Raw genomic sequence first — 19,168 nt, 5'->3', positions numbered from 1 at the left:
ACGTTGCGGGACAGATACCGTGCTTAGTTAGCCCACTTCCCATAAATTATAACAGAGATAACCTGAATACGCATATTCAAAACATATTCAAAGACTAATTTGGTGTATTACTGCATCATCGGATATATTCACGGTCCTATGACACTAGGTTAAGTGTGTTAATAAAGTTCTAGTATCGGCACATATTCTGACAAAAGTTTGTTTTGCAACAACTGCAACTACCTTACTAATAGAATGGGCTCATCAGTTCACTCAGATTATCTTGTCTTCTTTTTTGCCACTCAGAGTAAATGGTGTTTTGTGTGCTTTCTTTGATACTGTACTGTTGGAATTGTTTTAAAGCAATTTAAAACACTTTAAAGCATTTAGGAAATGTTTAATTTACCTTGTGTGTGTTGGTAATTCTCATGAATACGGTTACTGTGTAGATTTATCAGCAGCTTGACTCAACTGTGTTGGAATAGAATACCTCACTAAATACGTGTAGAAATAATATCTAGATTAGTAGTATCACATAATCAACATCTGACTGTGCACAATACAACTTTTCTTTTTCTGACTTCCATTATGTACCTTTTTTCCTTGTTTTGCCTTGAGTATTTGTCTTTTGTATCTTATACACTAATTCAATGTGTTGAATTGAAATAATTTAACAGGTTCAACTAATACAGGCCACAATCAATATTCACTATATTCAATTGCGCAGCTTAATATGAATAGACTGTGGCTCTGGGGTCATCTTTTTCCAATGCACCACTGTTTTTCTGTTGCAGTAAATACAGAGCATTTGTACTTCATGTCCTCAAAAAATGTAATTAAAAATGTGTTTATTCCAATTTAGAGAGTTTGTCCTCGTGTTTTTGCGTTGAATTGTTGTACCGACATTATAATTTTTTTACGTTTTGTCTATTTCTGTTAAACGAAATAGGCTTACTCATAAGCCACTGACACCGTACCTACAGTTTATTTATGGCTTTATGTGACTAGCGACCATTCCTCAAACAACTGTTGAACTACGACCAGAGCCGATATTCACAAAGACACAAGATAATACCAAAAATTCATTGCCAGGTTTGTATTAATTCGTTTCATAAGTTTGTATCATGCATTGAGTCGATTCAAACTGTAATTTTGCGAGTACTGCTCACATGTTCTGCCACGTTTACTTATTCTTGTGTCGAACAAGTGCAGATACATATGTTGTTGTATAACTCGTGTTACACGCCTCATTTTGTAAACAATGATTTTTCGTTAATTTTCAGTTTTCTCGATTTCAAACGTCATTCGATACATGCTCCACTTGTATGTGCATAACGCATATAAACGTTGTTTTTTAGTTAATATTGGTTGGTTTAGCTAGATGATCATGTTTATTTATTTTTTCACTTTTATAGTCGTGTCACAAAATTGATACCTTGAATATCCGTACTTTCACGAGCGAAGCGAGTGAGAGTACAGCAGAATACACCGCATCTCGAGTGAAAATAACTTCCATACACAACGAAAGCCACGGGGAGGGTGTGGGGTTCTGTTATTATTACATATGTTCCATACTTGATTATTTCGTATTAAAGAAAGAACGTGCAAACCGGGATGGAATTTAGGTCGGGTAACCCCATTGCCCATTAATATGTTCCAATATAAGTGTTACGCCCTAGCAGCGCGTGTCAGTGTAGAACGCGCCCGGAGAACGCGTGTCACTGTTTGTTTGAAATTAAAATGACGTTTAGTTGGGACCACGGCAGAACCAGAACTTGAACTGGACGACTATGATACACAGTTTATGTTGAAGTTAAAAGTTCCGCCACAGAATTGTGCATTGGCAAACATGCCGTGCAACTGCGGTACTCCACTGACGGGATGACTTTCGTCGACAGCGGTTATCGCTGAGCTGCACGCAACAACTTCGTGTGTGATGTTGCTTGCTGGTCGTGGATTGACCGAGTTTTGATTACCGGTTAAAATGTTGCTCTTTTGGCGTTGGTAATTTTTATTTGGAACTGAGTAACGCCGCAACATCGCCAGCAGAAACCTGGTACAGAAACCTGTATCTCGATGCTGATGGTTGCATAGTGATCGCTGATTTTACTGCTGGTGGATCTTCTGAGAGTCCTTCAAGGTTTATAAAACTCAGTTTCCAGGTGGTCAACATGCATTAAGTTCTCCCAATCGTAGTATTCCATGTGATGTACACCTGACATGCCAAACATGTTGTTGAACGATTTGAACTGGATAAAAATAGCAGACGAAAATGTGTTTACAAGATAAAAATAGTTCGGTAGCCAATGAAAATACCATGTTCATTTGCATATCGACCGTGAAAATACCGAAAACATTATTGCATGGCTGATATGCAAATTAGTTTGGGCCAAAATAAGCGACTGCCTAAAAGTACCATTACTGTTGTTGAAATTTAATTTCACTCGGCAAGTATATTCATGTACCCCAAGGGGAAAATATCGTACTTCTAAATATTGTTTATTTCGAAAAACTGTACTCCTGAAGGGTCTACTTTGTTTGCTCTCAGGCCTCATTTGCATATGGGTTGTGAAAATACCGATTTTGATTTCAGGGACAAATCAAAATAAACTGCAGTACATATGTAATAATATTCAGTCTTCTCCAGGAATGAGTAGAATGATAGCTTTGATAACTACAGCCCTAGACTCACATGTACTGTTTTACGTGGAAAAAAATACCAACGATGTGACATATATATTATGGGTGAGACTAAAACATGTATGGATTAGATTGGCCATATTCCCGTTTCTAATTAAGATTTGGATATGCACCGCAAAAGACGAAAATTGAAAGATAGCATATTGTTTTTCCTTTAGCCTGCCACTGAACTTGAATACAAAACCTGGGAACGAAAGAATCGTTAGCGTTTGTTTATCCTACCACATCTCTTGTATACAAAACGGAGAAATGGTTATAATTTTAAAAAAACTATAGTAAATACACATATGTTTTTTTAATTTACCCACATGGCACATCAATCTACCATGAGATATTTTGTATTTCAACGAATACACTTATGCTGGTATCGGATTATTTTTTGAATCAACGCTCGCGTATACGTATGATTAAATGTTTTTTGCGCAGAAGTGAGGGGTTGGTCTGCGGCGAGTGGCGTTGGTTTCATTGTCTGTGAATAATTCATCCATCAATTGGAAGGCTAAAACCTCCACAAGTGACCACTGTTGCATTCAAACTGTGTAATGTGTATTATGTTTACATTCTTTCAACAACGTATCAAGGTGCCAGGGATTTCCCTAATTTATGGTATTACTAAATGATTCTTAGACTGGTAACAAAAACAACACTACTATACTAGCAAAGTATGTACGCTTTCAAAATTCACGAATCATATCCACAAATGGCCTTTGACATTTATGAAACATTCACCAAGCAATATATGTTTCAAACGACATAAGAATATAGGTAATCACGAACACGAAGAAAGGTATTTAAAGTATAGGAAACGTCGACTCGCTTGCTAGGTAACGTTTACGCTGTAAATATATACTATTGTTCTGTTTATTACTAGTCAGCCGGTCACCAATATTCTTTGAGCTTCCAACTGCCAAACTCCTGACTCTCATTATCATAGATATACTTATTTCAGTTTTTTGCCCATGTTGATTCTGATGTCGTTTACTTGGTCGTTACGTACAGCTTTTACCGCTAGCATGCTGAGACCGCTGTGAAGTTAGTATCCTTAAAGTTAGTATGTCTTAACAAAATTATTGCAGCAGCACCTGATTTTAGGTTAATAAGGTGGGCTACATTAAATAGATGATACAATTTAATATAACGCCATTATTTACATTATATTGCAGTTGGAGTGATTGTATGTATGTATAGATCATGATCATGACATGTTTAACTGTGATTTCAGGAAATCTCTCCAAAACAACTTACATGCTCATCGATGTCTTTCCCCTCTTTATAAAGTGGCAATTTAGGAATTTTAGCAGAAAAAAAGGGTTGACTGATATGACTGTCCTTCATTAGGTTAAACTTAGGCACATCATTGTTATGGTTCTTACGCTGAGATAGGACGTCTGATTTGAAATCAACATTTCGGAGTGTGTCATTTCTACCAGGTACTTTGTAAAATTGCCCACATACTGCACATGTCAAGCATAAAAAAAATTATCAAGAAGTTTTTATAATGCAATTACTTATTTTTTTTCACAGCTACCGAGGGACAACTCAGACTTATGCTGGTTGCCTCAGGTTTCCGTTGCAAATAACCTTTAGCTAATATTTCGTCTTATAAAAAATGATTTTTGAATCTATGAATTTAGTAAAATGAACATTGTTTAAACATGAATCACTCAACATATTTCCATTGTGTCTTTACATTTCAGTTGCATACTCGTATAGTATATTACAAACCAATAACATGAAGAAGTTGAAAGGAGACGCGCATGAATGTAGGAAGTTTGATGATATACTTGAATATCTTGGTGAATTTGGGACATATCAGAAACGATGTTTCTTTTTACTCTGCTTTATGACGATTTTACCAGCGTGCCATGCGTTCGCCCAAGTGTTCTTAGCCGCTAAGACTGACCACTGGTGCTATGTTCCGGAGTTGGAGAAATATGAAGATGAATGCAATCTGAACAACTCAGTTACGTTCTGTCAAGATATTATAAAGAACCAGAGTATACCATCTGTGAAAAGCTCTAGTCAGTGTGGTAGTGGTTTGGTGTACAGTAATTGTGAACGCTATGAAAACCTGTCATACTCTATGAAAACTATGAAATGTAATCATGGATGGAAATATGACCGATCACAATATAGGTCAACAGTCTTTCAGGAGGTGAGTTTCAGGATCATATTGTGAATTATGAAACAAAACAAATATTGATTTTTGCGTTAGTATTTATAATTAATATATCTTCAAATCATTCGGGCGTTAAAATTTGGTTGAGGTAAATTTCTGTTTTTAAACTGATTTTGTTAGCCAACCTTATCCTCAGGGCATACATCTGCTGTTTTCAAGTATGAATGAATATTATATTTAAACATATGCATGGAATAATTGTGTTTAATAAAAGACAGTAGTAGTAGGAGAGTAGTGGTGGTAGATGATAGCGTCGAATTTAGGAAACCTCATTTTGATTTTGTTACAACAAACAAGCTAACGAATCCCTGAAATCATTTCTGTTATATTTACAGGGTTCTGATAAAATTTATTTATAGAAAAATACAAAATTATCCGATTATGGTTTTTAAAAACCATCAACTGACCGACAATAAGGCTAAATATCACAAAATTCAGTCGTTTTGACCAGAGCTTGTCAAAAAACATGACATGCCAGTTATATTTGTATACTTAGTGGCATATACTTCAGAGTGATACAGTTTTATAATCATTTTGACCATCACATAATGCTTGGCCTAATGACAAAAATGCTTTATGCACAAAGCTAGATAAAGTACAGGCTGTGCTTGCTCATGGATTAATTATGTGAACCCTAGATTTGATTGTCACATTCGGTGGGTACATTATTACTGGACTACCTGACCAAACATAGTTCTTGAAAATAAGTTATATGTACACGAGTGTATATAGAGTGGGACATACAATCATTATCATGTAACATGACATGAATAGTAATGCTACTGATGCACTTGGCCTAGCTGGCTAGATGCTACTAAAGCACATGTACCTTTGTTATGTCAACTTATATTCGGGAACTAAGATAGTTATGTTTTATTTGCTCAATGCCATCTGCTCTAATTTAATCTGACCGTTTAATTGGAAATGACTTTATATGCTACAAAAAGTAGTCTTAGACCTTCATTCTTTATTCATTCATCAACGCCATGTTATATATTTGTTCTGTGTAAACTGTATTCAAGTATAAATTATTGTTTGTTGCAGTTCGATTTAGTGTGTGATCGATATTACTTGGGAGCACTATCCTCGTCTGCTTATATGGCTGGATTATTCATTGGGTCTGTAGGATTTGGAGCTCTTTCTGACAAGTCAGTGAATATTTAATAAATGCATATCATCATCTTAACAAATCTTGTTATTTCAGTTTGCGGAAGATGCAAGGCACATGGTTAGATATTTGGTGGGATCCTATTTGCACATACCGTAATGGTTGACCAATAATGTATTTTCGGGGGCGGACATCCGGGCATTAACACAGCCTGGCAACCATAACGGTTAAAACAAAAACTAAAAACTCTCAGAAAACGCTACTTTAGGATAGTTGCTGAGAAAATATTAACCCCACCATGTGCGACATATATAAATTTGGCTGCCCAAGATTACTTCATCATCGCGAATGTGCTGTTTCTTCGAATTTAGTTATTTGCTGCGGCTCTTTGACAGGCGTTTCACAGCAGCTTACACACAGTCCATGGAAATGCACGGGACAGTGGTGCGCGCCCTAGCAAGGTAGAACGTCCCGTGACGAAGCTCCGCTCCGAGTGGCCGTCGCAATTTCCCTTAAATTGCCCATTTACCCTTTAATTAGTTTGTCATTTTTCCCATCATTGCTTTCGCACCATAGGTGATGGGATAGGTGGTCGTCCCTAATTATACTTAGTCATTTGCGTTTTATAGTGTAATGGTAGTTTTATTCAAACAATAAAAATAGCACATTTTCAATTGTTATATTTATTAAATGTGTATATAAATGTATACGTATAAATGACTATTTTTCATGACAATATTTTTGTAGAATTGGACGTTTACCAGCGTTGATGCTATCTGCATTATGCATGGCGATTCCAGGTACAGCCTGTGCATTCTCACCAAATATCCAAGCCTACTCCATATTCAGGGTATTTGTAGGTGCTTCACACATGGGAATGTTCATGGTCTCCTTCGTTTTAGGTAAAATATATCTCTTAATTTACTATTTATCTACACTATTATTATAAATATAAATAATAATTTCAATTTCAACTGCATTAATTTCATTACTTCAATATAGCAACTGAACTGGTTGGACCCTCAAAGCGAATGTTTGTTGGTGCTGTCAGGGAATATTATTTTGCATTCGGATATATGCTATTAGCTTTACTGGCATATTTCATCAGATACTGGTGGATATTGCAGTTGTGCTTGTCATTACCGGCAACGATTTATTTATTATACTGGTGGTAAGTGTGTCATAGCGTGTTATTTGTTGTCAACAAAAGTTTAAAATCGTACCAAATAATCATTACTTATAACAGGTTCTTGCTATTTTTATGTGATCGATGTTTTGTAAAGGCAAGACCCACAACACAACGGCAAAAATCAGCAAATCATTAAAGACTAGCTACGAACGTTATTTCCGGGAACGCAATGTACCAGTAACTGAAACCAGTTCGGAGTGTCAACACTGTAAATCTATAAATGGAATATGTTTATCCATGTATGATCAAACACGACCGGGCGTAGTATGGGGGGAAATGTAGGCTTATTGTGATACCTATGAGATCGAACATTCACATCATTTGGTCACGTATGAACGTTCGGATTGTGGTCCATAAAAGTCCGTTTCTCTAGTACTGAGTAGACAGAACATTTCGCCACACTATATTAAACTATATCAACAATAACATAATTTAAATTTGACAGGTGTGAATTTAGTAGCCAGTGTTCAGGCCACGCCTAATCTCATGACCTATTGTATATAACAAGGTCATTCTTGGATGTTTTATATGATTGAATCTGATCGATTGGAGGTGAAACTGTTGCTTCGTTTAATTGTGTAGACCGGGATTTTACATATATTGAAAAGATATGCGGAAAATCAAAAGCAAATTACACTCGTATGTGTATTTCATTTCCCACAAAACGTAGTGTGCATATCAGAGCATATCGCCAATAATTTGTATAACTACATGTCTTATATGCATCTAAAGGATCATTCCCGAATCACCAAGATGGCTGATTTCCATGGGAAAACATGACAAGGCAGTGGCGATCATTAGAAAATGTGCAGAGGTAAATAAAGTTACTGTTCCTACCTGTGTGTATGAGGAGTTGGCAGAAATGGCCGGGGACGTAAAGGTATGTTACATCTATATTATTGTCTTACAAGTGGTCTACTTTATCACTGCAATTAACTATTTAGGTAATTGTTCTACACTCAGATGATTTGCTATTTATTATAATCCACTTGCCTTGGAGTATGCAATAATCTTACATATATACCTATGACGATAGGTTATACATATATACCTAAACACTTTAGTTCAAACTACATCGCACTGTAATCAAAATAAAGAATCATTGAAATAACAAAAACAAAAGGTTTGGCAGGGTTATAGAGCTCATCAAATACTCTTTATATTTAATTCTTAACTACCTTTGAAAACAAGTTAATTGTGTCATCGGCACTTAAGCACGTTCCCCGCAAATTCGTCTTGTCAGCTGGATGTCTTTGGGCATTAATCTAATAAATCTATTAATTGCATAATCAGGGCTTGCTCGGCGTTTGTTTGCTATGTTTATGTCAGCTACTGAAGTCTGCTGTATATATTTATTGATATCAAAATCAGTATGACTGATTGAGACAAATTTCACCTTTTGGGTAACGTCATGTACTTTGTTTTGCCCAACCTAATATTTGCTGGAATTATCTTACAAATTATTTTTCAGCATTGCATTTGCGGCTCTCACTTACCCTTCTTAATTTCTAGACCTGGCCATGCACTCCTATCAACCGTCCAAGCCAGCAGAGCATTTGAGGCGAGCTCCTCACAGCCACCCCTTCGAGCAGGCCCTTTATTGTGCCAGTAATTCCTCAATTAATGATGAGTCAGTCTACTTGAACCTATTGTAGGTGGATCATAATAAATTACACTATAAATGTATTTTTTGTTTATTATGCTACATTAGAACATTTCTTTCATCTATCACATGTAAATTAGCTTCCTGATTCGTATGTCCCACGTTTAAGCATGTTGTTTTAACTCCTTGACTCGTTTTATATTAGTCTCATTCATAAATATATGTATATATAATGCTCCTAAATTTAGGCGCCACGGCCTGGTGCAAATAATACTCGAATAATTATTTATTTGTGATGAATTGCATCTAATCTGATGTATATATTTGTACTGTTTTGCAGTGTATATAATAATGTATATTTCAACATGATATGATTTCAAAAGTACATAGTCACAAAAATAATGTATCTTGTTTAATACTTACAGGAAACACATGCTGGTAGTTATCTTGACCTCCTTCGCCTCCCAAATATGAGAAAGAAATCTTTAAAACTCTTTTATATTTGGTAAGGTTCTATAAAACATATATGGGAATTCGATTCTGTCAGGTGATTGCCTCTCTTTGATGAATAAAAGCTTACAGTGTTATAGACATGGATATTCATCATATTAACCATTGTTTTTCAAACAGGTTTACTATCAGCTTAGTTTACTATGGTCTTTCACTTAACACATCCAACCTAGGAGGCAATGACTACCTGAATGCTTTCGTGTCTGGAGCAGTGGAAGTACCAGCATATACACTGTCGATCTTTCTACCTGAATCTCCGTTTGGACGTCGATGGTCTTTAGCATTGGTATTAATATTAGCAGGAGTGTCATGTATATTTACTCTTATTACGCCAGTTTGTAAGTAACATACCAACAGCTACTCTGACTAAACAAATTAGTCACCTGTATTCAACAAATCTAAGTAATGAATTATAAGTAATTTATATTTCTTCATTTTAAATACAAAAAATCAAAAAGTAAATGTTAAATATTTTGGTACTTACGTGACATCAATGAGGTATTTATTTCTAAATAACATACTGTTTCATTCCAGTTCTAGTATGGGCGCTACCCTATTTGTACTAGTGATAAATATGTAAATTCTGTATGTTATTTGTATGTTTGACAGGTAACATGCTGTGGATTGGCATAACATTGGCAATGGTCGGAAAATTTGGTGTCTCTGCCGCATTTGCAATCGTCTATATATTTTCTGCTGAAATCTATCCGACTAATGTTAGGTGAGATGTTTTTATTAGAATTCAGCAAAACAATAATCATTTGCTGCACAGAATAGCAGAAATACAATGACATATATTTGTGAATATTATTCATTTAAAAGTATTTATTAGGTGTTTGCAAAACCACAGAACATAATGGTGGTTAATGAAAAATGGAATTTGAATGTTTGTTTACACTTTGCTGTTTTGTTGTTGCTGGGAAACGGGTAAAGCAAAGGTTATTGTTTTAAGTCAAATCACTCTCTGGGCTATGGGTTTTGTTTTCAATTTGCATAACTCTATTAGACAAGCACATTACTCAACAGGCAGTTCGAGATTCATTTTAAATAATTATTCCGCTCAACGACTTTAACAACTGTCTATGGTTTTAACACAGAACCATTGGAGTTGGACTTTGTTCCATGTGTTCCCGTATTGGTGGTATTCTAGCACCACAGATGATATTAATTAAAACACTATGGGAACCATTACCAATTATTATATTTGGTGCAACATCAATTTTGGCTGGATTAGTGACATTGTTGTTACCGGAAACACGTCACCAGAAACTACCTGAAACGCTAAACGAAGGTGAAATGTTTGGAAAGTGAGTATTTACTACTATTACTATTTATTGTTATACTAATGTCATCGTAACGTCATAAGTTACAGCGTGCCGTAATTTTGCGGTATTTTACAAGGTATTTTCATCCTATTAGGAAATGTGAAATCCAAATATGAAATGATTACCGCATAAGCGTCCTCTAATAGTAAAAACAAACATGGCTGCCACCAGAGTTTGACCGGACTCCACACAAAGAAATCCGCTGATTCTGTTCTAAACATTTCGAATTTCGGCATTGCCATGGTGAATCCTTGGAAGGAAAAGATGTATATTATGCGCGTCGGTCGATACCTAGCTGTACTGTTCTCGTGCATACTTTGAGGTATTATCGTAATAAACTTATAATATAAAAATGAGACCATACACTATTAAATGTGATGTTTTATTCACATTTAATACAGTGAATATGCATGCACTTAGAATGTTCTAATTCCCTAACAACGCTCTCTTTTTATTTCTTTTAAGGACATATGCAAAATTATCGATTAATAACGGAGGAAATAATGAAGAGATTATGCTGCAGACAACCTTGTAGATTTGTGTATTTACCAACGATAGTTAGTAAATACAATAGTTATTTGGTAAATTGCTAAATAATTACTAGGTAGGTCATGGTACAGCGTCAAGGACTGTCGAGTCCCCAATTCATGCACGATAATGTACATCATAAATATAGCATATAATTTCGAAGCTTCAGGGCAAACAAATAGAACAATCGGTACATACTAATGCTGCAACATTCATCACAATGTTACAGATATTATATGTTATGATACCCACAAAAAGGTCTAAATAATCAATTACAACGCCTTATATCCAAAGCCTTATAAACATTATACCCGTGGACAGTATTGTCAAGACATATATAATAGTATTTGTCAGTTCATTCAATTGTTATATATTTTTGAATGTTAAGTTATCATGTACCTTAACTTTGTGTAATTTTTGGTAGAATATTTGACACGTAATACAAGGAATGACTTTACTTGCAAAAAGGGGTACTAACAAAGTATGAACACTTTTCACAGCAGATTAATCTTAGTGACAATATAGTCTTCTGAATGTTAAAATAATTTTTTATATTCATTATGTAATAAACCATACAAACATTATAAATATTTTTATAAATATTTTTAGTGCGATATAATAATATTATAATAATATCTCGTGATATTATTAGATTAATAATTATATAATATAATAGTAATATGATAGATTCATTCAAAGCTAACAAATAGTTGTACAAATTTGAATATTACAGGCTGTTTCACATAGGAGTTAAAATATGTGAGAACGTATATATTTTCACTAACGTCCAAATCTCACAGATCCTATCTTGTATATCAATGCTGTCAGGAATCCAAAGTTTAATTGATTTACATGTATTACGCCCTCCTTTTTAGGCTCGTAAGCTATTAAATACATACGTAATTTATACAGAAAGGGAATATTTTTTTTTGCTGGAGAAATAAAGAAATTTGTAATACATATATTGCATGCACGAATTGTTACATTCTTCACAAAGAGAGCAACTTTATTGGATGACAAAGAATATACCTGGTGTGAGGCGTGTCACCAAATAGAGTCAGAGTGGCATCAGATGCGATTCTGCTGTAGTATGAGCTTGAACGTCTTAGGCCGAGGTGTTTCCAGCACTCTGTATGAAGTTGAGGATAATAAACTTTGGTGAACTTGGTTAGACGGGTCAACAAACTCGATTATGCATTTATGTTAATTTGCATAACATTCCTGTTGCCTTGAGGGTATTCAGTTGTAAGACAATAAACTATGCCACGTGATTTGTAGTTTCTTGCAATTTCTTTGGCTTCGACCAATTAAAAATGAGCAGTGTAAACAAAGTGATGTCATCTTGATTTACATTTTAATTTAAATAAGTTTCCCTATAAATTGAATAAGAAATCGTGCCCCGGGGCTGCATGTCTGACGATCCACCAGAAGTACGGTATGCCACAAATTACGTCAACATTGAACTTCTGATTGAGAACTCATTCCCCGGTCGTTCTAGTGTCAGGCATGGTACTGTACAACGTTCTTGTGATGTGAGCCACCCATGGAAACCAAGCTGTATAAAGTTTGACGTCACGTTTGTTGCTCCGGTTCGACATCATTACGTCCGGTAAAGTACATCAAGATTACACAAACAAACAGCCAGGTTTCAGCCCCCCTGCCTTACCTGCATACTTTTCGACCGCGGTTACGTTTATCGAAACAGTCTAAAATATTTAGGTGATGCAGTAATATTCAATTAGCCGATTTTGTGTAGCTATTTGCAGTTTTTGATTTATAGTTATAGCTATATTCTAGTTGTGTATTTATTGTCAAACTTTTGGTTAGATTCCTTTGTATTAAAGTGTACGTACGCACATTGCAGTTAATTCAAATTTGGTGTCATTTAGAGCTGTGCGTGTATGATGGACGTGTTCGTTCCCTTATTTAAAAATTCTCCATGGTTCTATGATGCCCAATTACTATTGGCCTGAGATCCGAACATCGTCGTCTTGTCACGATAACTATCTTAATGATTTTCAATGCCTTTATGGCTCGTGAAAAGAACCCACGACAAGTGTGATCTATGTATGTTTACGTCATACAAATTACAGTTTGGCATCCCCATTCACTTTGTATAAATTATTTGGATTTAATACAAATATATATAGACCTCTTGACAAATGTATTCATGTATAACAATGCATCTAAAATGCCGAGAGTATGATGGATAAACTGACGTTATTAGGTGCTGGTGAGTAGCCATCATTCATGAAAACAAGTCAGACCTTTTGAAAACGTATGAACACGCACTCACAAATTACAATTCCTCTGTAAGATTCATTGAATTAAATTAAAAATAGCAATTATAACACTCATTTATTAAATCCCACTACACATTACTTCTGAATGATTGAAAATAAATATTATCATATACTGTACTTTTTATAGATACATGTTACAGGATTAGTGAGTGTCTGAAATTCAGTTGCTGAGCCTTGAACGAGGTCAAATGACTGTCTTTTTAATACCCGTAAGCAATGACCCTCCATTTTGTCAAAAACAGCACCATCAACCTTTAATGTTTTTTTAAAGGGCCATCCATTTCAAGGAAGCCACTTTTTTTTACTCACATAGTCATGACATAGTACTATAGAATTTTCAGTTCTCAAGTAACATATGAATGGTGAAAAACACGTATGCCACATATATTTGGCAAAATAATTTGGCTTATTAATGTTTGATACATCATAGTAAGCTATAAAATAAACAGTAAGTTAAATACAATATTTAACTTGAACATAATACATTTGAACATAACATATTTGAACATAGCCCATTTGAACTTATGCAAATGAGCATAAACACGTCTCGTGCTACATGGAAAGTACCCATGATGTATGAAACGCCACAGCTATGTCAAGTCATAAAATATTATGTTAGGTAATACATTTATCATATCACGTTGTGCATTTTTCATGCTATGTGGTGCATTTAACATACAACGTGGTGCATTTATCATATTCTGTGGTGCATTTAACATATTATGTAGTGCATTTTTCATATTCTGTGGTGCATGTAACATATTATGTGGTGCATTTACCTTGTTATGTAGTGCATTTATTATATTATGTGGTATATTCACCCTGTTATGTAGTGCATTTAATTTATTATATCATGTAGTGCATTCACCTTGTTGTGTGGTGCATATGCCGTACTATATGTGATGCATTTACATGGTTATGTAGTGTATTCATCATGTCGTGTAGTGCATTTATCATATTATGTTGTGCCTTTATATTTTATGTAGAGCATTTATCATATGTGGTGCGTTTACATGAGCATTTATCATATTATGTGGTGCATTCAACATGTTACGCTCTGATTTCAGTTTTTGTGATGTTCTTTTGTCTTATCATGTGGTACGTTTGTCAAGTTGTCTTGCGCGTTCGCCGTGTTATGGTGTCCATTCATCTCGTTATGTGGTGCATTCATAATGTTAAGCTGTTACTCGTAAAATGAAATAAGACAATGAATATTTCCCGACGCCGTAATACTATTTTCTCACTTTCTTTTGAGCAATCTTTTGAAGCACACGTTGTAAAAACAAGCGTGGAATGCCATATTGTGTGAGCTGTAATTAGGTACAGTACTGCAAAATTCCAAGGCTGAAAAAGTAGATCGGCAAATAGTATATGGCGTGAACGATGACTGAACTTATGAGGCTTGGGGTATCAATGATAGACGATCGCGTTCGATTGCGTGAACGGTGCAAGGTTGTTGACCATGAATCGCCATCAACAAGTGGGACTCCAGTCGCGAACGTAGGTCTCGAAAAAGACCGTCTTTTCAGCCCAAGTAGAGCTAGCCTGTGGTTATCGCCGACACGCGAAAAGAGCGAAACATACTCGAAGCTTTACTATCGCCAGATACGCACAGGGTCTTGTAACGTTTCTAAGTCAGTATTACCGGGCGACGTAACATCTACAAGCCCTCAAGACAAGTGTACTATATTTTACTGTTAGTTGTAAAGACATACAATAGCTAAAATTTGCTGAGCGTGGTGACAAATTCCATACATATGCATTTCCTGTTACTTAAAGGGAGACATTATACAAGTTTACAGTATTTGTTCAATTAGAAAGACATTTTCAATAAAAATTACATGACTATAATGCACCTGATGAAACACGAACTTACAGTGCACTTTTATATACTGCATGCAACGCCAAGACCATTCGTGTTGTTTCTGGAAATTACACTAAATTCGGCAAGAATTTGTTTTTATACAACGCGAAAAAATCATGCAATCTGCACTCCATTCATGGTTACCTCGATCAGAATCTCGTTTGTCAAGCAGCAAGGTGTCTAGAATGCCCATGGTCAGTAATATCCAGTAATGAATCACTTTATGGATGAGATATTTCCAATGGCGACTTAATTTATAATTTGTTTTCTGTTTTTATAATTGAGTAGTAAAAACTACTAATAGCTGTTGTTAGGCAAACCAAAATAGATCTTCATGATTTGTGTTGTGAGACTTGTTTTTTCTCTCTCACATTTTAATCATTGCCTACTTACGATTGATTACTGACACTTTATTGCATTTTATTGTTTTAAATTCATACCATATCAGGCTGACACTCGTAAACGAAGCAATATAAGTATCACTGGGTAAATTTCAAGCGTCAGGGGTAGACAGCAAGTACATAAGGTAAATGTCCAAGAGTCATGTGATAATTGTTTTGATATTTATTTCTTGTATTTCGTTTGTATGTAAGGATTGTGTACAGGTATTCTGTAGTTTGTTTTGCGTCTACTCTGTTGTCCGCGTAAATTGTTAAGCGTGCAAAGTATCTTTCAGCGTAAATAAGATCTGTTGAAACATTTACTATCTTAATTTTTTTTTCTGTTCTTGTAACTGATTATATAATTTGAAATTACAGTGAAAACATTATTTTTACTTGTGTACATTACACAGTTTGGATACAATTGGAAGGGAACTACAATGTATGTATATATAATGTGACAGAATGACGCACAAAGTCTGTACATGTCAAATAGACCAACTAAGGTAGAGATTCCTTCATAATTAAGTGATTTAAATTGGTTTTCGCAATTTATTTGATATGTTAGTTAGTTTACAAACTAATCCACGTTGAACTAAACTTGAAATGGCGTCATACGAATTACACTGGTGAATATTTTATACATTAAACATTCCATACGCTAAATTTTCCACAACTACTGTAAAGTTAACTATACCATTGTGTCAAGATTCTGTTACGCTGCTGTTTTCGCGGACATCCTATTTTTCTTACAAATATTCACTACGCACATAACACGATAAATGCACTAAATAACAAGGTACATGCAACACATAACATGATAAATGCACCACATAACAAGAAAATTGCACTACATAATCATGTAAATTCACTACATAACAAAGTAAATGCACTATATAATATGATAAAGACACTGCATGATAAGGTAAATGACCACATACGACAGATAAACGCGCCAAATATAATGAATGAACCACATATGATAAATGCACTACATAACAAAGTAAATGCACCATATAACGTGTTAAATGCACTACATAACATGGTAAATACACACAATAACAAGGTAAGTACACTACATAACAAGGTAAATGCACCACATAATATGGTAAATGCACTACATAACATTGTAAATGCGCCATATAATATAGTAAATGCACTACATAACAAAGTTAATGCACTACTTAACAAGGTAAATGCACCACATATGGTAAATGCGCCACATAACATAGTAAATGCACAACATAACAAGGTAAATGCACCACATAACATGATATGTGCACAACATATTATGGTAAATGCACTACATAATATGATAAATACACTGCATAAGGTACAATCACCATACACAATTATAAATGCACTACACAATCATGTAAATGTGAGTGAGTTTGGTACAGCCATTGTAACCTTCTGTCATGCAATAGGTCAAGAACACCAATTGAAGACAACATAGAGGATCAGTTTCCCGGTTCACACAACCAAGCCAGAATTAAAAGATTGTTTTGTAATGACTGGATACTATATCAAATTTCGTATATTTTTTTCTGATGTTGTATCACCCCTTACTGATTTGTTCCGTGGGAATGTCAAATGTTTAAATAGAGCAACGAATGTGATGAGACCTTTGTGAATATTAAATCCATTTTTCTAAACACACCAGTTTATGTGGCTTCACGATTTGATAAGCAATTTAAGCTGAATGTGGAAGCAAGTGATATAGGGGCTTTGGAAGTATTGTTGCAATCAGATCTATTATGAAATGACCATCCCGTCTGTTATTTCTAAAAGAAGTTTGACAAACATCAGAGAAGTTACTCAACTATTAAGAATGAAACGTCCTCTCTAATATACGCATATCAGTACGTTGAGATATATCTTGGTTGTTACTGTACATATAAACCATAATTCGTGTACATTCATCCATAAGAAATATAAGAACCAGATGTTAGTAAGGTGGAGTTTGTACTTTATATCAGACATATTAGTGGAAAAAATAATGTGATTGCAGATAGTTTGTTACAAGGTTTTGCATGAAAAGTTTGCTACTGATTAGGTATGTGGATTGCCTGTAGTTAAGTTATGTTAACGTTTTTAAATTTTTTACTTCGAATAATGTAATTTTATTTTGAAACGAAAACTTTCACAAGATTTTCTTCTTGTAGGGTGGAGGTGTTATATATTAGCTTGAATTGAGAATTGGGTGTCATGGCCCTAAATATAACCTAATGTCACATACTAATTAGAATATTCTAGAAGATGACGTTGGAAACATGGTCTGTGTAATTCCAAGTAAATAAACCGCAGACCTACTGCCGGATTTTGAAGTCAACACCACTTGAACAGGGACACTAACCGGGTCAGTTGACTCGTGGAACTCTGGGTGACCCTATTTAAAAGAAGGTACACCTTGGCTAGCGGTTAATACGCTCCGCCTCCATTTCAACACATGCTGATTTGCGCCTACATTACTACTGTTCAATCACATCTTAAATACTACACTACACAACCGGACACTTATAACCACCTATATCTGGCCAGGTATTTAAACTACTACTACTTCCTGTTTATTGGTGACCCATTTCGCTCATGATTGGTTGATCGGTGTATGACGTAATTTGACAAGTCTCGACACCGGGCAATTTCCACGTAATGCCGCATGAGGGCGTTACATGCTGTAACAGTCTCTCGGGGCCCCCCGGCCCACTCTTGACATGCTTTTGGCATTTCGTTAAAATGCCTACGGCGTTTAAAAATAAGCGACTCTATTAGGCACGAGAACTGTCGACAGTCTAATTTTCACCTTAATCTTTATATTGCTGTTGTTGAAACTATTGTAATTTGTATGCACTAGTTGACGTGTCAGTTAGTTGTGTTTTCCATAGAGCACAATTCATAAAACTGAATAACATACCTTTGCTGGTTATTTGCGTCTCCTAGTAATTGCAATGCCATGGGAACCTGAGTGTAATTGCAACCCCGGGAATCCGCTCTAAACATCATACATTTGTTTTTGTTATTTTAATAACTGTTGATTTTTTCCTCGTTTAACCCAGACTTATTCAACACGAATTTAGCAAACACGTCATGTCTGCCAATTTATGAATTGTCGGACCCAAATCTGTTTTTCATCTAAACCACTTAAAACACATGGCTTGCTAAAGTAGTATTTTTAAATGTCCCAGTTCATACGCCGCTTCCTACACAAACGTTTGAACATTGACCTAAAGATGCCGTTTACACGGTCAAGTTATTATGGGTGGTATGGCATGGCATTTAGCTGTATAATGGGCAGAGCTCAGCTAACCTCCTACATTATATCGCCAACCGATTTTCGACCTTGGTCAGTTAGAACCTCCACTGCCAACAAAGACATATATAATGGTACCTACTGGTAATTATCGTTTTGATTGGCCCCTACCGATTCTGCCACTGTTTTATCTGGACAATCATTTGTTAATTTAAGATTTTAAATTTATTCAATTATTTAAATGTACCTG

The 19,168-nt window shown here is 35.2% G+C and overlaps 1 protein-coding gene and 1 long non-coding RNA gene across 2 annotated transcripts; both read left to right on the top strand.

Annotated features, from left to right (window-relative positions):
• Positions 1-4,411: 4,411 nt before the first annotated feature.
• Positions 4,412-11,196, top strand: LOC102809204 (organic cation transporter protein-like). Its single transcript, XM_085505241.1, has 10 exons — positions 4,412-4,834; positions 5,903-6,006; positions 6,714-6,868; positions 6,969-7,137; positions 7,888-8,035; positions 9,184-9,263; positions 9,389-9,606; positions 9,878-9,989; positions 10,366-10,575; positions 11,059-11,196. Exons 1-10 carry the CDS (start codon positions 4,412-4,414, stop codon positions 11,126-11,128), a joined length of 1,689 nt encoding a protein of 562 aa, XP_085361367.1. The 3' UTR covers positions 11,129-11,196.
• Positions 11,197-12,229: 1,033 nt separating this feature from the next.
• LOC144361180 (uncharacterized) lies at positions 12,230-17,330 on the top strand. The gene is made up of 3 exons (XR_014930925.1): positions 12,230-12,730; positions 15,737-15,814; positions 17,096-17,330. It is a non-coding gene; the product is annotated as an uncharacterized LOC144361180 (long non-coding RNA).
• Positions 17,331-19,168: the final 1,838 nt, after the last annotated feature.

This window comes from Saccoglossus kowalevskii, chromosome 11 (genome assembly GCF_978046115.1).
Source record: "Saccoglossus kowalevskii chromosome 11, keSacKowa6.1, whole genome shotgun sequence".
Taxonomy (NCBI): Eukaryota; Metazoa; Hemichordata; class Enteropneusta; family Harrimaniidae; genus Saccoglossus; species Saccoglossus kowalevskii.
This window is presented reverse-complemented; position numbering and strand designations above follow the sequence as displayed.

Bases quoted from the DNA above. Each gene is read 5' to 3' on its own strand.
- LOC102809204 (XM_085505241.1), top strand. From the start codon at position 4,412: ATGAAGAAGTTGAAAGGAGACGCGCATGAATGTAGGAAGTTTGATGAT. The intron at 6,007-6,713 runs GTCAGTGAATAT...ATATTTTTGTAG, and splicing joins TTTGGAGCTCTTTCTGACAA to AATTGGACGTTTACCAGCGT. The intron at 7,138-7,887 runs GTAAGTGTGTCA...ATGCATCTAAAG, and splicing joins ATTTATTTATTATACTGGTG to GATCATTCCCGAATCACCAA.